This window comes from Phragmites australis, chromosome 3, assembly GCF_958298935.1.
Source record: "Phragmites australis chromosome 3, lpPhrAust1.1, whole genome shotgun sequence".
Classification (NCBI taxonomy): domain Eukaryota; kingdom Viridiplantae; phylum Streptophyta; class Magnoliopsida; order Poales; family Poaceae; genus Phragmites; species Phragmites australis.
The window spans coordinates 30,357,303-30,378,446 of NC_084923.1; the positions used below are offsets into that span (position 1 = coordinate 30,357,303).

Below are 21,144 nucleotides of genomic sequence, written 5' to 3' on the forward strand. Positions count from 1 at the left end.
ACGGAAGGCAGGAACACTGCCACTCTTTAAGAAGGATATAGGAAATAATCTGCACTTGTTTTCTGTTTTAGCTCGCCAAGTTTTAGTTGTGCTCAAAGGAGGGTAGCTTTCTTGGAACTGCAACTCATAAGCCGACTTGGCGGTGTACGTACCATCAGTGGTCCAGGCACACCACCTTGAAGCTGCACGTTCCTATTCCTCGACCAAAGCAAAACGAAATTGCCTTAACTGCTCAGCCGCACTGATTGTTCGTACGGACCAAATCCATGTGCCATTCTTCAGATCTAGAGTCACTGATCTATTTTTCCTTTTGACTAGTTTGTATAGCTCCTTAGCCAAATCTTTCTGGGCTTCGTTTTCAAACCCTTTGTCGGACCAAAACTTTGCCTTTTGTCCCACCTCTGTGCAGTGGGTGCCGAAAAAGGATTTTGTCAATTTCTTCACATGGATCGGAATGTTTGTCAAAAAAAAAAGTATTTTGTTAATTTCGTCACATGGAGTGCCTGTCCTAACCCAAGATCTACTTAGGGCTATGCCATTTATGCCAAAGCCATCTCAGACGTAGGGTTCTACCAAAACTTCCTAGATTTCAGTGCCCTCCTTCTGGTTCGTTTGCTCCTTTTGGTTTATCAATTTTCCTTTCTTATCGTCGCAATGGAAGCACTGTCAAATGATAGGTTGGCACGGAGGAGAGAACTGAGCCAACCAAAGTGAATCTGCTGGCAGGCGATAGGAGTCGACCTTCACAACCTGGAAAGTCTGCGCCACTTTTGTCGATAAGTTGCTGTATGTGAATTCTCCTTAGATTATAGGAGTTAGATCATCTTTAATCATATTCTTTTTATTTCGTTCTCTTTCTGATTCCTTTTTTAGTTCCCATTCATTTTATTTTTTTTTCAGCTCCAACAGATTTCTTTCGAGCGGAATCGCGAAGGAAAATGAGATAGAATTCTGTCCTGAAAGGAATGACCTTAGGAATCCTTTCGTGACGAGAACCGTGAAGAAAAACCGTTGGAACGTTGAAGGGAATAAAAATCTCTTCACGATGGGAATTTAGACCGTGAAGGAACCTTTGGCCATGGTCTTATAAATTATTTTAGCACATGCTTCTTATTTATGCCCAAAGTCATTGTGCAACAAGTCTTTTAGTCCTAAACTATTTAAGTCTACTTGCACTGTACTAATATATTCATCTGACTTGGAATAATCAGAGACATGATTTGATATTTTTAACACATGGACCGAGTGCACCATTCTGTTGTTATGTTATAAATAAGCATGCTATTATTTGCTCTGCTATCATTGCTTCGATGTCTATCATAGTGGAAACAATTGAATCAAGCCATCTTTGATCTAGCTATTTTCCCTGTAAATATACTCAGCTGTAGACACTCCTAAGTACCTCCATCTGTTTGTTCCTTCGAAAGTAAAACACAATTTCTTATACCACTTGTTTTGTTTTTACTTGCTAGCACCTCCATTGCTACAATTATAATAATCGTCAACTCTGTAGCTTTGTTAGGCCTCTTCCTATTTTTACAATAACTATGGTTTAAAACAATTTCTCCTTGAAGATCGAAGATATTGCTCCGACTTAGAGGAACAAGTTGAAGAGTCTATTCGTGGGTTAGTTAACCGTTGTATGAAATTGGCCATAGTATATGTCACGATAGTGAAGAGACCCAGCAAGAGGCTTCTGATTCTACATATCTTGTATTGCCTACACTAGTGGGGCGTATGAAGCAGCATCTATTCCAACAAAATATTGTACAACTTGGGAAATTTTGGAGCTAGAAGATGCCTATTTATGGTGGGCAAGGAAATGCTTATAAAGTCAGGGGTGTACGCTTAGCCTATCTATGGGGATGTTCTAGGACTAGGAGCAGGTGTTGCACGCGAGCTCGTCAGCCAAACTGCATAAGCATATCCACAAATTCACTTCAACAGACGTGGAAAAAAAATATTCTATTTTGAGCATGTTACATCTGTAAAATGCTTAGATTGGCCACTCTAAAAACACTTGAAGATACCTCTGTTAATTCAATAAGGGTACGCAAATCTTGATTTACACCAAGACTACTTAAAAAATTACATTATATAGATTATTTTAGGAAGCAACAAAGTGACTGTAAGACACAGATAATAAAACAAATAGTGTGTGTGTGGAAGAGGCCTTTTAATTTATAAATATGAAATATATTGTTTTTATTTCTATTTTTTTTTTGTTTCTTTGATAGCAGGAAGTTCTCCAAAGGTATGAAAGGCTGGGGAGGGGGGGGGGGCTCTAGAAACTCCTGTACTTTTTGTACTTCACCCCTAAGCACACAATGTGAAAAACAGGTTGCAATATTGCGGAACCGCTTCCCTTCCCTCTACTCAGTATTCAGTTGTTTTCTCGTCTGAAAACACATGAATATATCTGTCTGATTAATGAATTGTTACATAGCTCTTAATTTACACCAGGATTACTTGGAAAACCACAACAAATAAATGACTATAAATATCATAAGTTGACTGTAACTTGGACTAACAAAAAAATTGAACAAAATTCCGTGTGTTTTGGGTCTATAAACACTAGAACTTCTCATACATTACCACTAAGCACACAATGTAAATAAAAAAATAGTGAAGAAAATTTTCGGATGTTGGAGGGTTAGAAAACAACCAGTTGCGATATAGCAAAACCACTGAGAATTATGAATAATAGAACTTCGTGAAATGTGTGTGGTCATCCATGATATAATAGAACTTTGTGAAATGCCTATAATTTAGTATTTAGATGTGGTTGATATATGTATATTGACCATATTTACTTACTATGTTTTTCTACTGAATCAAAGTCTTGCGCAAAGTTATTTTTCTTATTTTTTCCTCACATTCATGATATTCGTCAATATGTGTGTGGTCATCTATGATATAATATTTTTTTCTTTTTAGTTTGTCTCCGGACTCCACAACGTAATTAAGAGAGAGACCTAAATTAATGTTTATGTGAAAAGCATATGGAGCTTTGCAATCTAGTGGCATTTTGGGTTAATTTTTTTATAATGGTATATGTGGGTAATTTAGAAACAAATATTTGGGTTCTTTTGGTTAGTTTTTTTATAATGACAGATGTGGATAATTTAGAAGTATGTATTGGGGGAAATTTGTGTTAGTTTTTTTATAATGGCAAAGGTGGATAATTTAGAAATGTGTTAGATCCAATGGCTATTGTTGTCAATGATAATTACACTCCACCAAATCGATGGTCAAATGTTTTGCTTCTTTTGAGATTTCTATGATTTCTCTTTTTTTTTAGCGTCTCATCTGATAATTAACGTAGAGGCTCTAAAGAGTCTCTAATTAGTAATAGTAGTAAGAAAGCATACTTTCGATGGTCAATTTCACTACCGATAAGCCTTGAAAAATGGAAAGTACCAAGTGCCGATGATCTGTAACTGGAGTTAGTGATACTTGCCAATTCACGAACAGAAAGTATCACTTTCTTGTATTTTGATTCCTTTGGAATCCCTATGCACAATGTGGACACAAGAACCTGCCACCTTAATTAGAACTGCAAATCAAGCTACTATCTAGGAATCAAAGAACGGGTACAGCTCATATCTGAGGCTGCAGCTTCCGCCCAGCACCCTCCCTGCCTTCTTGGCGCACCCCCTCGATACCAGTTGGCCAATGGCGGCCTCCAGGCACATCTTGCAGTCCCCGCCGGAGAGGTCCTTGGTGCACTGCGCCATCGCGTGCAGCCTCTGCGCCCCGGTGACCACCTGGGCCTCCCCAGCGGCGAACAGCAGCGGCGAGAGGTACGCCTTCCTCGTTAGTCTCTTCATGAGGCCGGCGACCTCCCTGTCGAACTCGGCCGACCTCGCCGCGCTCCGGACAACGACGTCGTCGCCTGGCACGAAGGCGCGGTGGTCGCGGTCGACCTCGCCTAAGAACAGCTCCCCGGAGTACCGGAGCATGCAGGCGTCGAGCCAGACGACGGAGTCCTTCTTGGACGCGCACAGGCGCCGCGCGTGCGCCGTCGCCGACCGGATGCACTTCGCGCACTCCGCGCGCGCCACGTCACCACGGCAGAGGGCGAGGCCGTGCACGCGCTCCCCGTCGTCGCCGTCGCCACCGACCGTGCCGATTTCGAATCCGACGGCCGGGGCCTTGGTCTCGAGGAAGGACATCAGCTGGCGAAGGTTGCTGGCGAACGCGCTGTCGGCAGCGAAGCTTCCCGCCCCGGAGCACGACGCGGCGGGCGCGTCGACGGAGCTGCCGGCAGCAGCCGCCTCCGACGACCCCGAGGAGGCAAGGAGGAGTAGGAAAAGGAATGCGGATTCGAGAATCATGGCTGCGCTGGCGAGTGAAACCATTCGAGTCGTGGATTGCATGTTAGGGAGAGGCGAACATCCAAGTGACGCTGTGCCTTATAAAGAAGTGGGCAGCTGGAGAAGAACGGGAAGAAGGTGCAAGAGGATGAAGTGGTTTGAAACGATGGAGCTTCTCTAGGCGTGTGGAGCAGTTGTTGGGATTGGACCGCGGATGGAGGACAGCAGGCTGGGCGCCTCCTGGACGAGGTCGTATCCGCGGCCTCCCTCTGTCGGGCTACTTGCTACGCGGCAGCCTGGACAAGAGAAGGTCTTACAAACAAACGAGGAGCAACCAACGCTGACCCCCCTGAAAAAGGGGGAAAAACCCCCAACGCCGACCATGACTCTCGCAACACGCGGTTTTGCACGAGACATGTTCTTGTTATCCTCTTCCTCTCTGGTGCTGCTCCAAGGCTAATAATCTGTCTGATAAAAGAAGGAACTGTTATCGAATCGTTTCATTTTCTCTACCCAAAATAACCGTCCGGCCTGCAGTTGGTGTGGCTCTTTTTTAGCCAAGAAATCAGTGCCACACCAATTGGACTGAACCGATAGTTAAGTTTTATCTTTGTTATCCTTTAAGTAAGTGTTAATTGGGCGATAAGCGAAAGGTCGTACCAGGAGATTGAAATGAGAGAGCCATACACTGCAGGATAGGAAACGAGTTTGGCCGACGGGTCCAGGCGTTATCAATGGGCATCCAGAACAGAGTAAGGGGGATTGCATATTTGCTTTGAATGCTGCAGGCAGAGTGCTTCTAGTTCGTCCCGATGGTCAACCATGTCTGCGGCTCACAGGCGGTGGCTCGAGGACGAGGACAGCACCATATCGACCTGACCATGGTCTGCATTGGCAGCTCTACAAGGGAATCGACTTGGTCACACGCAGCGCGTGTCACCTAAACATCACGCTGTTTATCGCTAATGAAGAATTATATTATCAAGCATATTCGTGGAAGCATCACAAATTGTCAGAAGACCTTGTAGCCATGCTCAAAATAAGGTTACTGACAAACGTACTGGAGGAGTACGTAGCACCATCACGAAACTTACGTCGAGGCGAAGCTAAGTCGTGAAGGCGCCGCGGCCGTCCGATGAGTGGAGAAGAAAATGGACCAAAATACCCTCAATGATAAGTATGAGTGTACTACAAGAGATGAGTGTTTTGAAAAAAAGCTATAAAATTTAGGAGTTAAGTTTCCTAGTCTATAAATAGAGGGGTAGAGCTATAGGAGAGTTTGAACTAGCCACTTGACATCCCTTGTGCCACCCATTTGAGAGCCTTAGAGTTAGGGTTTTAGACGAGAGAATGATGAGTGTTTAGCTTATGTAATAGGTGAGAATTTTGAGATATAAATCTTTGTAATCCGTATAAAATAAGACTGATTTTTTTTATAATGAAGTTTATGTTTTTTTCATATGCTTGAATTCCTCTCCTTCTAGTTTCACTCTATTGGTTTCTTTACAAGTTTGCAAGTTTTTCGGTTTTCGGTTTTAATTCTCGTTTTGATTTTAGACTGAAATTTCAGCACCCTGTGAAGTCATTTTTCTTGTTACTAGAGGCATAAAAACTTACATATAAGTGTATGCTTATGAGTCTTGAGTATCCTTGCCTCTAGATCTTCAACTTGGAGGGATTCTTTTCCCGGTGATCTTTTCTTTGAGTTGCAGTTTTTCATCTTTTCAGGGTTGTTCTTCTTGATGCTAGTGGCTTAAACACTCACATACTTATGTATTTGAGCAGGTCTTGAGTCCCCTTGTCACTAGACTATTATTTTGGAGAATAACATTGCTCGGTATTCATCTTCTCTAGTTTCTTTAAAAGTTACGAGTTTTGAGTACAAAGACATATGGAATAGTCTTAAATGTAACATATGGTTCATATTCCATCCATAAAGTCATGTTGCCATAGAATCAGTCTTCTGATTTTGTCTCTCTGAATCTTTTATTTCCGCTTGAGCATTTTGAGTGCGTTAAGTTAAAAAAAATCATCTATTTAAAAAAATTTATTAAAACATTTATTTACCCTCTCTGATCATCTGATCATCGTTCTCATTCTACTCTTACACTAAAAGAAACAATTTCGATCAGTTTCTGAAAAAGGTCCCGACGCGATGTATCATGTACCTGGCGCGAAGTGACCACTGCGCTGAGTAAGTCGCGTCGCTTTCGCCTAGGAGATTAGAATACGCTCAAAGAGTAACATAGGTTACCACCTACCACTGTTCTGTCGCATACGAAGGTTGTCCAAGTCACACACACATTCAACTTGGACATTGTTTTTGCTTGCCTCGGAAACTTCCCCAGACAACCCCCGCCGCCGAGGTCGACGCCTCACCTGCTGCCGGGCGCTTCAGAGAGGCTGCAACCGGGGACGCAGCCATCGGCCGTGCCAATCATTCATCGCGACACGCCGTGGTAACGACGCCGGCCGGCCATTGATATTTCTCTATGGAAGCACAGGCCGGTCACGGCCAGGAGATGATAGTCTATCTCATCCTCCATGAACTTCTTACTGCGTCGTGAAACATAGAGGGCACGCAGCAGAGGTCAGGACCCAGCAGCAAATGTAATTTTGTGTCCAGCCGCTCCGTCAGGTCCTATGCTCCATGGGCGTTTGGTAAGCCCAAGTGTGTATTCGACGAGACGGAATTTGAAATGTAGCACGCGCAATCGTTGTTAGATACGCTCAATATACATTGCTTTCGTGCTTCTAGAATCAACAGGAAAAAAATGGAAAACGAATGCCGTCGTTTTGGTTATTCTTAGGATGGAAGCACGGGTAAGTTCATTTAAATAATTGTCTCTATTCATTCGTAGAAGCTGACATAACCGATCCATAATTTTCAAAACATGTTAGCGATAGTGGCTGGTATGAACCACCTCCGTTATAAGTAGATATTCTATTCGTGTTCATTACAATTACAACATTCGATTCGTATTCGAGCTTAGAAAAAATAAATACAATTATAGGTGATCACTTTCTATTTTATATTCAATCCGTTTTCACCTCTACTCCTCTCGCTACGTTTTTTTAATGAATAGGTGTGAGGTTGTGCCTATTTTATTGATAAAAGAAGTGAGTTTTACAAACATGTGGCCTGGAGGGTACATACAGGAAGAAGAGAAAAAGAATCCAAAAATAACAGGCTACTCTCAGGCTAAAAGATGCGCTAACCGATAGTTCGAACAAAAATTTCCATAATCGAGAAGATAACCCAAAAATAAAATCAAGTCTTGAACCTCGACGAGTGAACATGGGAGATAGAATCTCAGGTGCAAAATCGGTTTCCAGTTACAAGAAGGCATTACCAACCACAAATTACCGTTGTCTCGTAAGTTTTCTTTTAAAAAATACCACATCATATGGCATCGCATTTCAAAATCTGGGATTTCTCTTATTGCGCGTCAGAAGTGCGAAGTCAGCTAAAATGACATCGGTTCTCTGTTTCGTACAACGGCAGCTAAGGACTGCAATCTGAAGATGCGGTCCATTGTCACAATCCAAACGATGCTCTATCTTAGCGAGATGGAACTGGAAATGAAAGCAAACACAATAATAGCTGTGGGTGAGTCCACTATATTTTCATACTTCTAGAGTCAACATGAAAATTGGCAAACGAAAAGGGCCACCGTAAGTACACTGTCTCTTTCCTTGTTTTGAATAATTAATCTTGCAATCGAAGCACACATGCAAGTTTACTTAAAGCATTGTCTCTTTCTAGTTCATTAAGAAGGATTTGACACGATTATTCCAACCTTGATAACGATGGTGACTGATGTGTTATACTACAAGCCTTCTGAGAAGATACATGAGTTTTTTTCCTCAAATCTTCACGGTGTATGGCTATGGATTAAAAGCAACTGGCTGAAATCAGCCAAGTAGCTAGCTTTAATCCAGAAGCCAACCATAAACTGCTACTCGAGAAAGTCGTTAATCCATTGTCATAGAAACTAAGATACACAACCAAGGCCCTACTTGTTTGGGATGAAAAGTTAACTTGCGAGTTTCCAAAAATTTTAATTTCCTTTTTTAATGTTCATCTACAAAAAACTTATGCAAAAAATGACCATATGTAAGCTGTGAAAAAAAGAAAAAGGCCAGATGAAAAAAAAGGAATAAAACTCTCTTTTTATTTACAGGCTACATATGGCCATATTATTTTTTTGGTGAACATGTTCTAGAATTTTTCTACTTTTACGTTTTTCTTTAGGATTTTTGAAAATACAAAAGTATACAAATCAATGTATGGTATGCGCCTAGCGGCCTAGGTGTAGAATGGGGGTGAACCTATGTTGAAGTTAGGGAGTGTATAGGATACCAGATAATTTTGCGTTTTTCAGCGATACATTATATGTATCAGGCTCATAGGACATTTTTGGTATAGTAAATAGGACACCCTAATCTCTAACCTAACAAGTGAGACATCCGAATATTTTAGTTCTGAGTTTGCCACTGTGTAGAATTGACTTTTCATAGAGTTTACATCCATAAACTATGAGGCATCATGTGATTAGCTATCGCTGTTTTAATGTTTTTGTTTCTCATCCTAATTGAAATTCTTATTCCGTTGTGAAAGATATACAGATCATGACTCAGCAGCAAATGTAATTGTGTCCGCTCGATCCGTCAGGTGATACGCTCCATGTTTCCCAACAACACGACATATACCGTTGCAACATCGGATGTTGTTGGTTGGCGCAACATAGGTGTATTGCTCAACATAGGATGCAATTTCAAAATGGCCTTTGTTAAGCTCGATATACTTTGTTTCCATATGCTTCTAGAGCAAGGTTTGAAAATTCGTTTGGGACACAAAAACTGCCCCTCAGCGTTTCTTTGATATTAGTGAAAATAAATAAAAAATATCAAAATCCAGCGAGAATTCCGACAAATTCACTTGGTCCATTTTTAAAGAGGCAAAATTTGAGCGAACCGACCATTTGTTAACTACTTGAATTTCATTGAAAACCGTTTGAATTCCATCAAAAACCGACCATATTTCCCGCATTTTGTTTGTAATAAAAAACCGCTTAAATTCCATCAAAAACCATTCGATTTTACCAAAAACCGTTTGGTTTTATCGAATTTCAGTGAAGTTCAAGAAAAAAAATTGCTCAACTTTGTAAATTGATAACTAATTCACCTAAGCTTCAAATCAAGTGAAACAAATTTTTTTAGTTTTCTTGTAACATGATCTACATGATAAAAGTATTTATACTCGTAAAAAAATTGTATATTTTTTGTGAAAAAATATATTTTCTAAACCTAGTTAAATACATAGTTAATTCTTTTCTAATCTGAAAATCATGAAATCAACTTTTTTAGTTTTCTTACATGATGCTATGTCTTTTAAAAATGCATGCACTTATGAAATAGCTATTGTAATACGCAGGATTGTGTAAATTTATTACAACTACATTAATTCATAACTAACTCATCACACCTCTAAAATTAGTGAAACCACTTTTATTAGTTTACTTATACTATGCTTTAGATAGGAAAAATAATGATAGACATGAAAAAGTTAATTATAATATTATTTCTTAACATGTTCACTTTATACTTGTGAACTTTATAAAAAATATAGAGAAATCAATAAAACTCTAATTAAAATAAAACAAAATTTAAAATCCTCTTAAAATACCTCTTCTAAAAAAATTGTTTATATATTAAGCTTTTTCTTAATGTGATAGACCAAATCATCATGTTCATACAACCCATTTTAATATATTTTTTAAAATCTTCTCCATATAAAATATATAAATATGATGTATGACATTATTTTAAAAAAAATTCATGGAAGGTCTTAAAATTATCTCTAATATTTTTAGAATATTTTTATAATATTTTAAAAAAATTATTTGTTTGATTTTTTTAAATTGAAATTTAAAAACCAATCGAATTCAGAATTTCGGTGCGGATCAAGTTGACGAGTTTTCATAAATATTGAGTAGTTTTCGATGTTTTTTTAACCCTGTTCAAGAGCCAACAGGAAGATTACAGTCTTGCCCTCTCCAACTTGGCATCTCGGAACATAAAAGCCCAGAACTGCAAAATGTTCATCATCCACTCTGCCACAGGCTAGACCTTACGCTCAAAAAACAGAAAACAATGCTTACACCGAAAAAGCCTTTTCAAATTTCCCATAACCGATAGGATAACCCGAAAAATAAAATCAAGGCTTGGACCTCACGTGTCAGACAATCTTGGGTGCATAATCAGTTTCCCGAAGCAAGAAAGCATTGTAACCCACAAATTACTAGCCTGTAAATTGTAAAATCATATAGAAAAATATCATATCATATCGCATGGAAGTACAAAATCTGGACTTCACTGATTGCGCATCAGAAGTGCAAAGTGCTAAAATGACATTGGTTCTCTCTGTGTCATACTACAGCAGCTGAAAACTGCAATCTAAACTTGTGGTCCGTTGTCACAATCCAAACGATGCTCTATCTCAGGAAGTCAAATCGGATGATTCCATATTCTGCAAAAAAACAAGCAACCCATGAAATAGTTGTTTATAGATGTATGAGAACTAATAGAGGGCCACTAGAATTAACTATGCACTTGTTTCATAAAATGGTAACTCAAATTCAACTTTCCAGAGCACATAAATTACACAGTAGTATCTTTTAAAAAAACATTACACCAGTAGTATTGCTTCCAGTCTATTCTTTGCTTGATACAATAGTATTGGCTATCTGGTAAAATCATCAAACCCAACGGCAGAAGGGTCTGAAAGCAGTCAAAGAACCGCATACTGACCACCGGAGGTTAGTAGCTTCGAGACATGATGATGCTAACTGACAATGAAAAGGCCCCTAAAAATTTCCTTGAATAGTTCTCTCCTATTCCCTCTGATACAAAATACAAGTCATTTAGCACATTGATACGGTCTGCGAGGTGACACTTCGACTGTCAATTTCTATGAACATGTGCTATTTCAAATAAAAGAATTATATTTTATGGAAGTAATTTTTTGATGAATCTCGCGAGACTGAACTTTCGTCATTGATCTATGTGATTCTTTATATATTGATGGTCAAAGCTAAAAAAGTCAGACTAGCAAGAATCCTAAAACAATTTACATTTTTAATCGGAGGGAGTTCACATTTTGTAGGTCATGCACACACTAACAGGCATACATTTATGGTCATAACACGAAAATTGATCAAAATTCGATAAATCACTCGGTACAAAAAAAAAAAAAACATGCTACTGCAGCATTTAAGTTGACATTGAAAAATGTAGTAAAGACTCCCATGCAATATATAGTGTCCACAAAGTATTTAACTAAGGGCGTACACTAATAGCCACAATGCAAGTCGAGCGCATATTTTAACTGCGATAAAATCTGATGCACGTATTGTTCACCAGGACACTTTACAGCTCCTTTTTTTTTTTTTGAGCTTCCAAAGGTTAAGCCAAAACATCACTGTAATACCTAAAGGGAGATGGCTATAGAGCATGCATCTAATTATAAAATGCTTTTGCCCTTTATCCTCCCCCAATACTTGTTTTTCCAAACCTCCGTTTGCAGGATTCGTGGATGGTGGGAAAAACTGTATGTGAAGTGCATTATTACATACAGTAGCCATTCTTATTTAACAACTCAACTTATTATACTACAGCCCAAGCATGGCACCGCAAGTTGGAAATGTTGAGATATGTTGTCATTTATTGTGGCCGTGTAGTATCCCCATGCAATAAGGGGGCTCTTTGCATATTGCTCACCTGTATATGTACATATACTAGCTTATGGCCTCCATGAAATACAGGTTGCTATTCCTAACAGGAAACAACTGTTTAGACCATCTCATTACAACTTTTTCATGATTTTCAATAGAGTAGGAAATGTGAAATGAAAATACTTGATATTTTATTTGTAATCGTAATATAATCATCTTTATGTTATGGTAGCATTTTCATTAGTTTTAGGCCACAGCTCCACACTAAATATTAATTAAATGCCTCAAAAAGGTTTGAAGTAAAATTAAAAATGCAGAATAGCTTCTGCAATATTTCCTACAGCTTTTTTTCTAGACCGCAAAAATCACGATTTGAAACCTTCCATCCACAAGAATAAAATGTGACACTCTTGAAACATGCAGTCAAACCAGATTAATTTTTTGCAAGAGCATTTTCTAGAACAAGTAATTTTGATATGTGAAAATGTACAGTGATTTCCCAGAAGAAATAATCTCATAGCGTTATAAATTTATAACACTTTTCTGAACATGAGTTATAAATTTTAGTTGTCAAAGTGCCACCTCATTAACCTTGAACACTCAAAAAACTTGTGGCTGGAGAGAGTATGGAAATACATAGAACAGACCTCAGCAAACACATTCTACCTGAACCACAAATTGTTGGAGCACAACAAAAAGTCAAACATTCAGATGGAGGGAATAGGGATACATATAGAAGTGACCTCACAACCTCAGCAGACAAGCTTCACCTGAACCAGAGATTGTTACACACAACTATAACTTACAATCTTTTAGCTACTATGACATATTCTTTCAAATTTTAAAAACTTGTTGATCTTTGCAAAATATTCGCAACAAGTCTTTGAGGAACATGACAAAAGTGATCCTAGACAAACAAAGCATAAAATCAACATTGCACATATATACAAACTACAAGGGCACCATGATAATGCATACGCCTGCAGCATCAGTACAGGAATCAAGTGGTTTTCTGTGCTGCTGCATGCCCCTAGACAACAAACTAGATCCTCTCAATTTTGACTTGCAAGAAAATGTCACTAAATAGTATAAGAGAGAGTATCAGTTGGTTCCGTAGCACTTTTCAGCCAATAGCTTAGACAAACCCCTCTATCCAGTTATTAGACATGTCAAAACAGGTTGTGCAGAGTCCCCACTGTTTTATCTGATCAGACCCTTACAAAAATAATAATAATAATAATAATAATAATAATGCCTATGCAGAACTGATAAATGTCCACTATATCAAAATAGCATTGAACTTATTCAGTTTAATACCAATTAAATTTCACTCTTTACTGTTTCTACCATTCCATCAATAACCGTCTGTTCTGCTACTTTGCACAATTTGGAAAGTAGACTTTTGCTGAAAACTGCAACATAACCCTCATCCATTTGCTGCCCTTGTTTTAGTTCATCACATCTTATGCGCCGTGCTCCATCCCACCCTCTCAGTCGCACCCAGCACCACACAGCATCTTCCATGAAGAGAACTACCTTATACTAACCATCTACGAGGACCTCAAAATAACAGACTGCACAAAGGGACATTTCACAAATTACATCATACGATCAACCATCTGGGTCTTTAATTCTATTTGGAGAAGCTACGAGAATAGACATAGGTAGGACAGAGTGATATCAACAAGCTATCAGAATTTAAGCAGGGCAAATATGTCAATGCAATCGGCGTAGAAGCTTAAGTGAACAGAAATTGTAGAAACAGGATCTCTAAAGTAATGGGTGGTTTTGACCTAAAAATAAGAAAGTATTAGTGGTTTTGATGCGAACCAAACAAATCAAGTGGCAGTGTGGCATGTTGTTGAAGCGGAGACCTTTCATTGCAGAAAGATACTAACACAATAAAAAACACACCACCAGGCATCACATATGTACAATTTACCAAATCTATATTGATCAAGACATTAGCCAAAGGACAGTACCTATAATTTTTCACTAATGCAATTAAATAATTAGGTGCAGCTACCATGCTATGAATGTTGGACTTATGCTGAACTACTTTATAAGTTTACCATGCATATGCTACACCTATACGGGGTGTCATCTGTATTTGATAAGTTGAACAAGATCAAACCTTCAACTTATATGAACGCAAACCTTCAACTTAATAGTCGTATTGCATGTAGCAAAGGAGCCGTTTTGCTATCCACTACATGCTACAGTGATGCTATTTCCATCTGTGGCCAAAATAGCAGTGATTTAGCCTGTAGCTTAGCTTCTAGGACACATTACCGCGTGGTAAACGCGGACAGCAATCATCATGCTTGATTAAGCTTCTAGGACACATTACCTCTATAGCCCGCTATTGAAACACTGTGAAGAAGTTACAAACTAATTCAATTCAATCATGTAATCTTTTTTCCAACTATTAGAAACAAATGTTTAACACACTTTGAATTATGAAGATGTAGGTTTTGTAAGTAACCAGAAACATCTATTCACTATAGATTGTAATACCTCACTGTACTGTAAGCGAATGGCGTCGTACGTCATGAAAACAAGAGTTAGTTCTTAACTTAAGTACTAAAAAGGATTTTGAGGAGCCATCTGAACAAGTAGCACATCTGAATCATTAGATGCATAATACTTGATGTTTCAAACTGTTTATACATCTTCATCACACTTTTGGACTTTCCAAATCCTTCAAGAACTTCTAACAATTACTGGTTCATGCAAGACAATTAAAGAAGACACTTATATCAATACAAAGATAGACAACTGATGTATTGATATTGTGCCCCATGTGAATAGGGCCGATGTATAGAGCCATATAGTGCATGGGACAAACTACACTAGACTAAAGATAAGTATTAGTCCTAGAGTAATACTCCCTCAAGTACTAAATATTTGACGTTTTGGACAAGATACGGTCTCAAAAGCTAATCTTTGACCACTATTTTCTATTAGAATACATTTATAAGGTCCAAAAAGTTTATGATATCATGAAAGTATTTTTCAATATTAATCTACACATATGATTCTCATGTTTCCAAACTAAATATTTCAAAAGCTATTGATAGTCAAAGTTTTTAAAGTTTGTCCGGATCTTGTCCAAAACGTCAAGTATTTGTGACTGGACGGAGTACACTATATAAAACTTTAAAAGATATTATCCATGTTTCAGGACATGCAACAGATTTAGCTTACATGCAGGCTGAGTGGATTCTCCATATATAATAAATACCAATTTTTCTAGATCCAAATTGTATTTTCTTTTAAGGGCATGACCCCAGTTTCCATTGAGGAAGCTGATAACAAAATATGTCATAAAAACTACGAAGCAAATTCATGGCTTCCACAAGAACCCAAACAAAAAGCATACAGGCAGTCAAAATCCCCAATAGAAGAACATTCTTAGAGTAAAGTACAATAGCACCTTCTATTTAAATAATACAATATGATGTTGAATACAGTAGGGGAGGACCCAATAGATGTCAATTGTCAAATTTCTTAATGAGAACAGTAGGGGAGGACTCCTAAAACATATATGTATAAATATGTCTTTAAAGACAAAATATGCACAAGGGTCGAAGGAGAGAGAGAAAAGATGGAAAGAAAATGAAAATCCCAAACAGCAGTGGCAAAGGAAAAAAGAAAAATCTTTTTCTAAAACCTCTGCCCAGTTTGCATGAATGCTCAGTCACAGTAGCTCAAGGATACATAAGAGAAAACTCAGCTAAAAACTCAATGAGACATCATCAAATATTTTATGGTTGCAAATCTCAAGGAATATTCAAATATCCAATATAACAATCTTCAGAAAGATGACCAAATATGTAGCATAATAAGTTTTTAGAATATTAGGATTAAGTTCAAGGATGTATCCTAGCTACCAGTACTAAGTACTAGCGAGACAAAGCTGGCAGTTTCATGAAGACGTCTCATGCCACTTATTTGTAGGCTGGATTATCATCAGAATTTAGGGATGTCAATTCTGAATTTTCGACTCACTAAACAATTCTTTTTTGCTGAAAACCAATTTTTGAACTACTAAATTATGCATCCCAGCTAGCAACATTGACATTCATGGATGCCCCAATGTTAATCCAACAATTTCAACCAACATGCCATCTCACAAAGGTAAAATGAAGGAGCGATATTATTCATACCTCTGAAACCAAAGGAAAGAAGCATTCATTACCTCGCAACCAGTATTTCACCTCCAGCTGCTTGGCCAGAAGGTATGAATGCTGTACCCAGTCTTCCAGTTATCCAAGTAGATCACCTTCCTAACTGCCCACCACCCAATCGCCATGACAGCCAGCATTGCCAACCGCTGCGTCCGCAAGCTCTCCACCCTCACCAACAAATGTGTCACCGCAGCAATCATCAGACCCACGAGTGTGTACAAGAACCCAACCGCAAACCCCTCGGCCCCAAGCTGCATCCCGGACCCCTGGTAGAAGAACACGAGCTTGTTGGGATCCGACCGGTCGGTAAGGAACATGGGCGTGTGCCTGATGATCCCGTACATGCCCCCAGACACGCTGAAGAAGTAGACGAAGAGCGCCCCGGCCATCCAAACCCTGGGGTCATGGAGCAGCGTCTCCCCTTCGATGACCCTCTTGATCATGAACGGGATGGAGATCAAGAAGAGGATGACCATCAGGATGATCTGGTTGCGGGAGAGCAATGGCGGGCGGACGATGGGTCCGACCTCGAGGCCCGTGCGGGACTCGATGAACTCGGCCATGGAGTCGGCGAGGCGGGCGAAGTGGGACTGGTCCATCTGCTCGGATCCGGCGAGGCGGTCGTGCTCAGGGCGGACGAGGCGTACATGGGGGAGCGAGTTGACGCCGAACTGGTGGAAGGAGTGCTGCGACTCAGCGAACTCGATGTCGGCAAAGAAGAGGTCGCCGGAGCCGGGGTTGTGGGCGAGGAAGGAGGCGGAGAGGAGCGCGAACTCGTTGCGGAGCTGGGGGAGGTGGAGGTCGGGCTTGGAGTGGAGCGAGGCGGCGTCGAAGAAGACAAGCACGGAGTAGGGGCGGCGCGGCACCGGGGCGGAGAGGAAGCGGGTGACGGAGGTGTCGGTGAGGTGGATCACGCCGGAGGGTGACCGCGCGCGGAGGGACTGGAGCTCCGCGACCAGGTCGTCGGCGCCGGCGGGTGCGGCGGCGACGGCGAGGAGCAGGAGTGGGAGGAGGAGCAGCAGGTGACGGCGCGGTGGAATCGCCATGGCGGATGGTTCACGACGCGTAGATCTGGTGGGAGGAGACCGGCGGTGAAGACTTGTGTGGATGAAGCAGGGGAAAAATCCAAAATTAGATAACGTATGTGATAGAAACAGATAATTTATCGTATTTATAATTTTAGTGTTCGTATTTAGCGGAAAATTGATTTTCGTATACAGTGCTATATTCGTATGAACAGTAATATCAGTTTTGAATTTCACTTCTCCTCCTCTAAGGTGGTCTTCTGCTATTAAAAAAATTTTAAATTTTTTTACGTGTTCTATAATTAATGTGTAACTTATTTTAATTGGATTTTTTTATATTTTAAACTAAATTTTTTTCAAAAAAGTTACTTTTATGACTGAAACAATTGTTTGTGTCTCAAATAAATTTTCAAAAATCTAGAAAAATTCACTAATATTCTTCTTATGTGATGGACTAATTTTTAAAATTATTTTTAGCTCTAAGTTATATGATAAAAAAGTGAGTTCATTTGTAATGCTTTATTTATATAACAAATGATAAAAATACATATAAATAGAGCAGTACAAAGGAATTCACTTTTTCATCATATAACCTAAGGCTCGAAATAATTTTAAAAATTAGTCCATCACATAAGAAGAATATTAGTGAATTTTTCTAAATTTTTGGGAATTTATTTGAGACACTAACAATTGTTACAAGTTATAAAAGTATCTTTTTTTTGGAGAATTTTAGTTTAAAATATACAAAGGATTTTTCGGTGAATCTAATTAAAATGGGTTGCACATGGATTATGGAACACATCAAAAAAGTTTTAAAATTTTTGGAGTAACAGAAGACCACCGTTTTGAAGAAGAGGGAAAGCGAAATTCAAACGTGGTGATATTACTGTTCATGCGTGACACTGTTCATGGCCGCATATTCTGCACACGTATTTTCGGGGAATGGTGTACTGAAAATTAATTTTTGGTAAATAAAGTGCCAAATATGAACGCTAAAATTATAAATACGATAATATGTTGTCTATTTCAGTAGATACGGTCACGTATATTGTCTAATTTTGCATTTTTGCCATGAAGTAGGGCAATAGTGGAAGAGACGTAGGAGCTTTCGAATATCTAATTATAAGTATTTGCATATAAGGAATATATTATATATAAATAAGGCATATATAAAGTATGTTCGACAGTCTCAGATATTATAGAATCGAATCAGCGGTATCTGATATACCTAGAATCAAGAAGTACAAATCGAGAAGGATTAGATTGGTTACCCAAACCAATATGATATGTATTCAAAACAGGTATATTTAATTGGATGTTAAGGAAAATAACTCTCTATCGACTACGATTGAACATGAGTCGGTATCTCACCTCTATATAAGGCGGAAAGGCTGGGGGAGAGGACAACCACAACTAGACACGAACAAGGAACTATGAGCAACACGAAAGGCAACACAAGAGGAGTTATTCGATAACTTTAGCCCTAAAATAGATTAGATCCAATCAACTCTCTGTAATAGTCTTAACCACCTTGTTTATACTTAAGATCATCAATACAAGGCAGCAACATCCCCACAGGACATAGGGTATTACTCCAATCGAAGGTCCGAACCTGTATACATCATTTTATCTCTCTTCATGATTAATCCCTACCCTCAAAGACACCCATTCAATTTATGGACATATTATCGGGAACTAATCTTCGACAGTTGACGCGCCAGGTAGGGGCATTCTTTTGTTTTGTAGGATTAATCATGTCTCAGACTCACTCTTGCGTCGGATTTTCCGACACTGACTTCTACGATTGCTTTGAGTTGACCGAGGACGTCTTCGAGTCCCCTTCTGTCGACTCGAAAATCTTCTTTAGAACTAAGGTTTTCCGTTGGCACGATCAAGGTGGACTAATCCACACTGGTACCCTCGAGTCCATACCATCGAATGCGTACTGCGAGGTGGGACATCTCGAGTGGGATCCCGCGGAACCTAATGTTCTCCACTGCATGAACACCGATAGCGATGAGGGTGGCGACAGTGACTCTAACGCTAGCCAAAGCAACCGAATAGATTGATTCGTGTTTATGGCTAGAGGCGAAGACCTCCCATTGGCTGACCCAGCGACAGTAGATCCAAACGTTGTGGTCGATAACGGTGCGGAAATCCTTGGAGATTGAGTGACAGCAGTCGATGCCGATGGTACTGGCGCTGAGTTACCACGCGAAACATCTACATATGGAGCCATACGTGCACCCGACACGGCCCTCCACCAGCGGACCACGAGAAGGCAGATGCCTCCTGGCCTCTCCCGATGACTTCTAGTGGGTGTACCTTCGCCCGCAATAGCCCACGGCTCAAGGGACAAGCTCCCTCTGAACAATCATCGTGAGGCTTCATTGGCTCGACCGCAACTGAGCCTCAGTAGTGACATATTCAGTATATAAGATGCTGACGTGCAAGGAGCTCATCTGATTCTCAGATCCCTTTCAGAATTGGATCCGGCGAATCCACTGACTCCTATGATCAATCAAGTCAAGATCCTACTCGATGCGGCTTAGAACCAAGTCGCTCGAGCAAACAATCCCTGCAACTCTAGGCCCCCAGTCGGAACTATCCTGGCTCAAGGAACCATAGGTGAGAACGCTCTCAAGTAGGGGAATCCCAGACTAGAAGCTCAGGTGGTCGAGCCCAAAAACGATACTGTGGGCCAAACTGTAGCTACCCTATCCATAGGCGCGGGTATCAGGAAGATCTAAGGAACCTTATTCCTCACAACCGGCGTGATCTATGTATGGCAATCGAAAACCGTCGTGAGGAACTCCGTGAAGACGATCGCTGCTACTACGACCGCAGATCTACAAGACGAGATGGTCGATACGACTCCCCCGCTCGGAGAGAGAGGCGTGGCAATCCTCCTCCACCTCCTCCTGAAGAGTTCGACGGGGGCTACGAGGATTTTGTACGCGAACTACGATTGGTTCGGTGGCCCGAGAACTTCAAAGCGGGCCCAATCCAGAAATACGACGGGAAGATCAATCCCAACGAGTGGTTGCAGATCTACACCATTGCAATTCAAGCAGCCGGCGGTGACAATCGAGTAATGGACAATTATCTATTAACCACCCTTGATGGACCCGCAAGGTCCTGGTTGCTAAACTTGCCGCTCAACTCGATTCGTTCGTGGGCAGAACTCAAGGCTTAGTTTATAGCCAACTTCTACGGCACGTTTGAGTGGCCAGGAACGGAGAACGACCTCCACCAGCTGCACCAAGGTGACAACGAATCTCTTTGAGATTTCATCTGCAGGTTCAACAACAAGCGTAATACGATCCTAGACATCTCAAATAAATCGGTAATTATCGCCTTCAAACGAGGTGTTCAGGACATAGACTTACATGGAAAGATGGCTACTCAGAAGATCCGTACGATCAAAGAGCTTTTCAAGTTGGTCGGCAAGTGCGCAAAATGAGCAAAAGAACAGGTACACGCTAAAACCTCCAATCTAGCAAGGATAGACCCGAGTCCTCAAAGAATAGAGGATAGAAGAACAAACCTGGTGATAAGCGCAAGCGTCCCGATACGACTATAGCCAAGGTCGACATGAGCAAATTGCACAACACTAGGGACAATAAAGGCCTCAGTCGAGGTGGTGGAAAGTGGTGCCCCATCCATCGGAGCAACCAGCATGACTTTGACGAGTGCTTTGTTTTCAAGAAGAAACTTGATGAGAAGATCAAGGCAAATATTGAGCGTGATAGTAAGTAGGTTAAGCCTAATATTGAGGGTGACAAGCCTCAGTTCCACGAGGCTGACCATAGCTTGACGCACATCTTCGGAGGATCCACCATGTAGGAGTCCAAGAGACAGTACAAGGCGGTCGAGC

The 21,144-nt window shown here is 40.3% G+C and overlaps 2 protein-coding genes across 5 annotated transcripts; both read right to left on the reverse strand.

Annotated features, from left to right (window-relative positions):
* Window positions 1-3,463: 3,463 nt before the first annotated feature.
* On the reverse strand, window positions 3,464-4,624 carry LOC133912788 (cysteine-rich repeat secretory protein 38-like). Its single transcript, XM_062355698.1, has one exon. The coding sequence runs from the start codon at window positions 4,377-4,379 to the stop codon at window positions 3,576-3,578; it is 804 nt and encodes a 267-aa protein (XP_062211682.1). The 5' UTR covers window positions 4,380-4,624; the 3' UTR covers window positions 3,464-3,575.
* A 5,979-nt stretch (window positions 4,625-10,603) lies between these two features.
* LOC133912790 (probable dolichyl-diphosphooligosaccharide--protein glycosyltransferase subunit 3) lies at window positions 10,604-17,368 on the reverse strand. 4 transcript variants are annotated; one of them, XR_009908905.1, is made up of 3 exons: window positions 16,222-17,368; window positions 11,130-11,221; window positions 10,604-10,848 (listed from the first exon to the last, which is right to left on the reverse strand). XR_009908905.1 is itself a non-coding variant. In XM_062355701.1 (2 exons), exon 1 carries the CDS (start codon window positions 17,286-17,288, stop codon window positions 16,269-16,271), a length of 1,020 nt encoding a protein of 339 aa, XP_062211685.1. In that variant the 5' UTR covers window positions 17,289-17,368; the 3' UTR covers window positions 10,604-10,848; window positions 16,254-16,268. The 4 variants fall into 4 exon arrangements, 3 of the variants coding, with proteins under 3 accessions (XP_062211685.1, XP_062211683.1, XP_062211684.1); XM_062355701.1 differs by lacking the exon at window positions 11,130-11,221 and having other exon boundaries at window positions 16,254-17,368; XM_062355699.1 differs by lacking the exon at window positions 11,130-11,221 and having other exon boundaries at window positions 16,222-17,367.
* Between the last annotated feature and the right edge of the window lie 3,776 nt (window positions 17,369-21,144).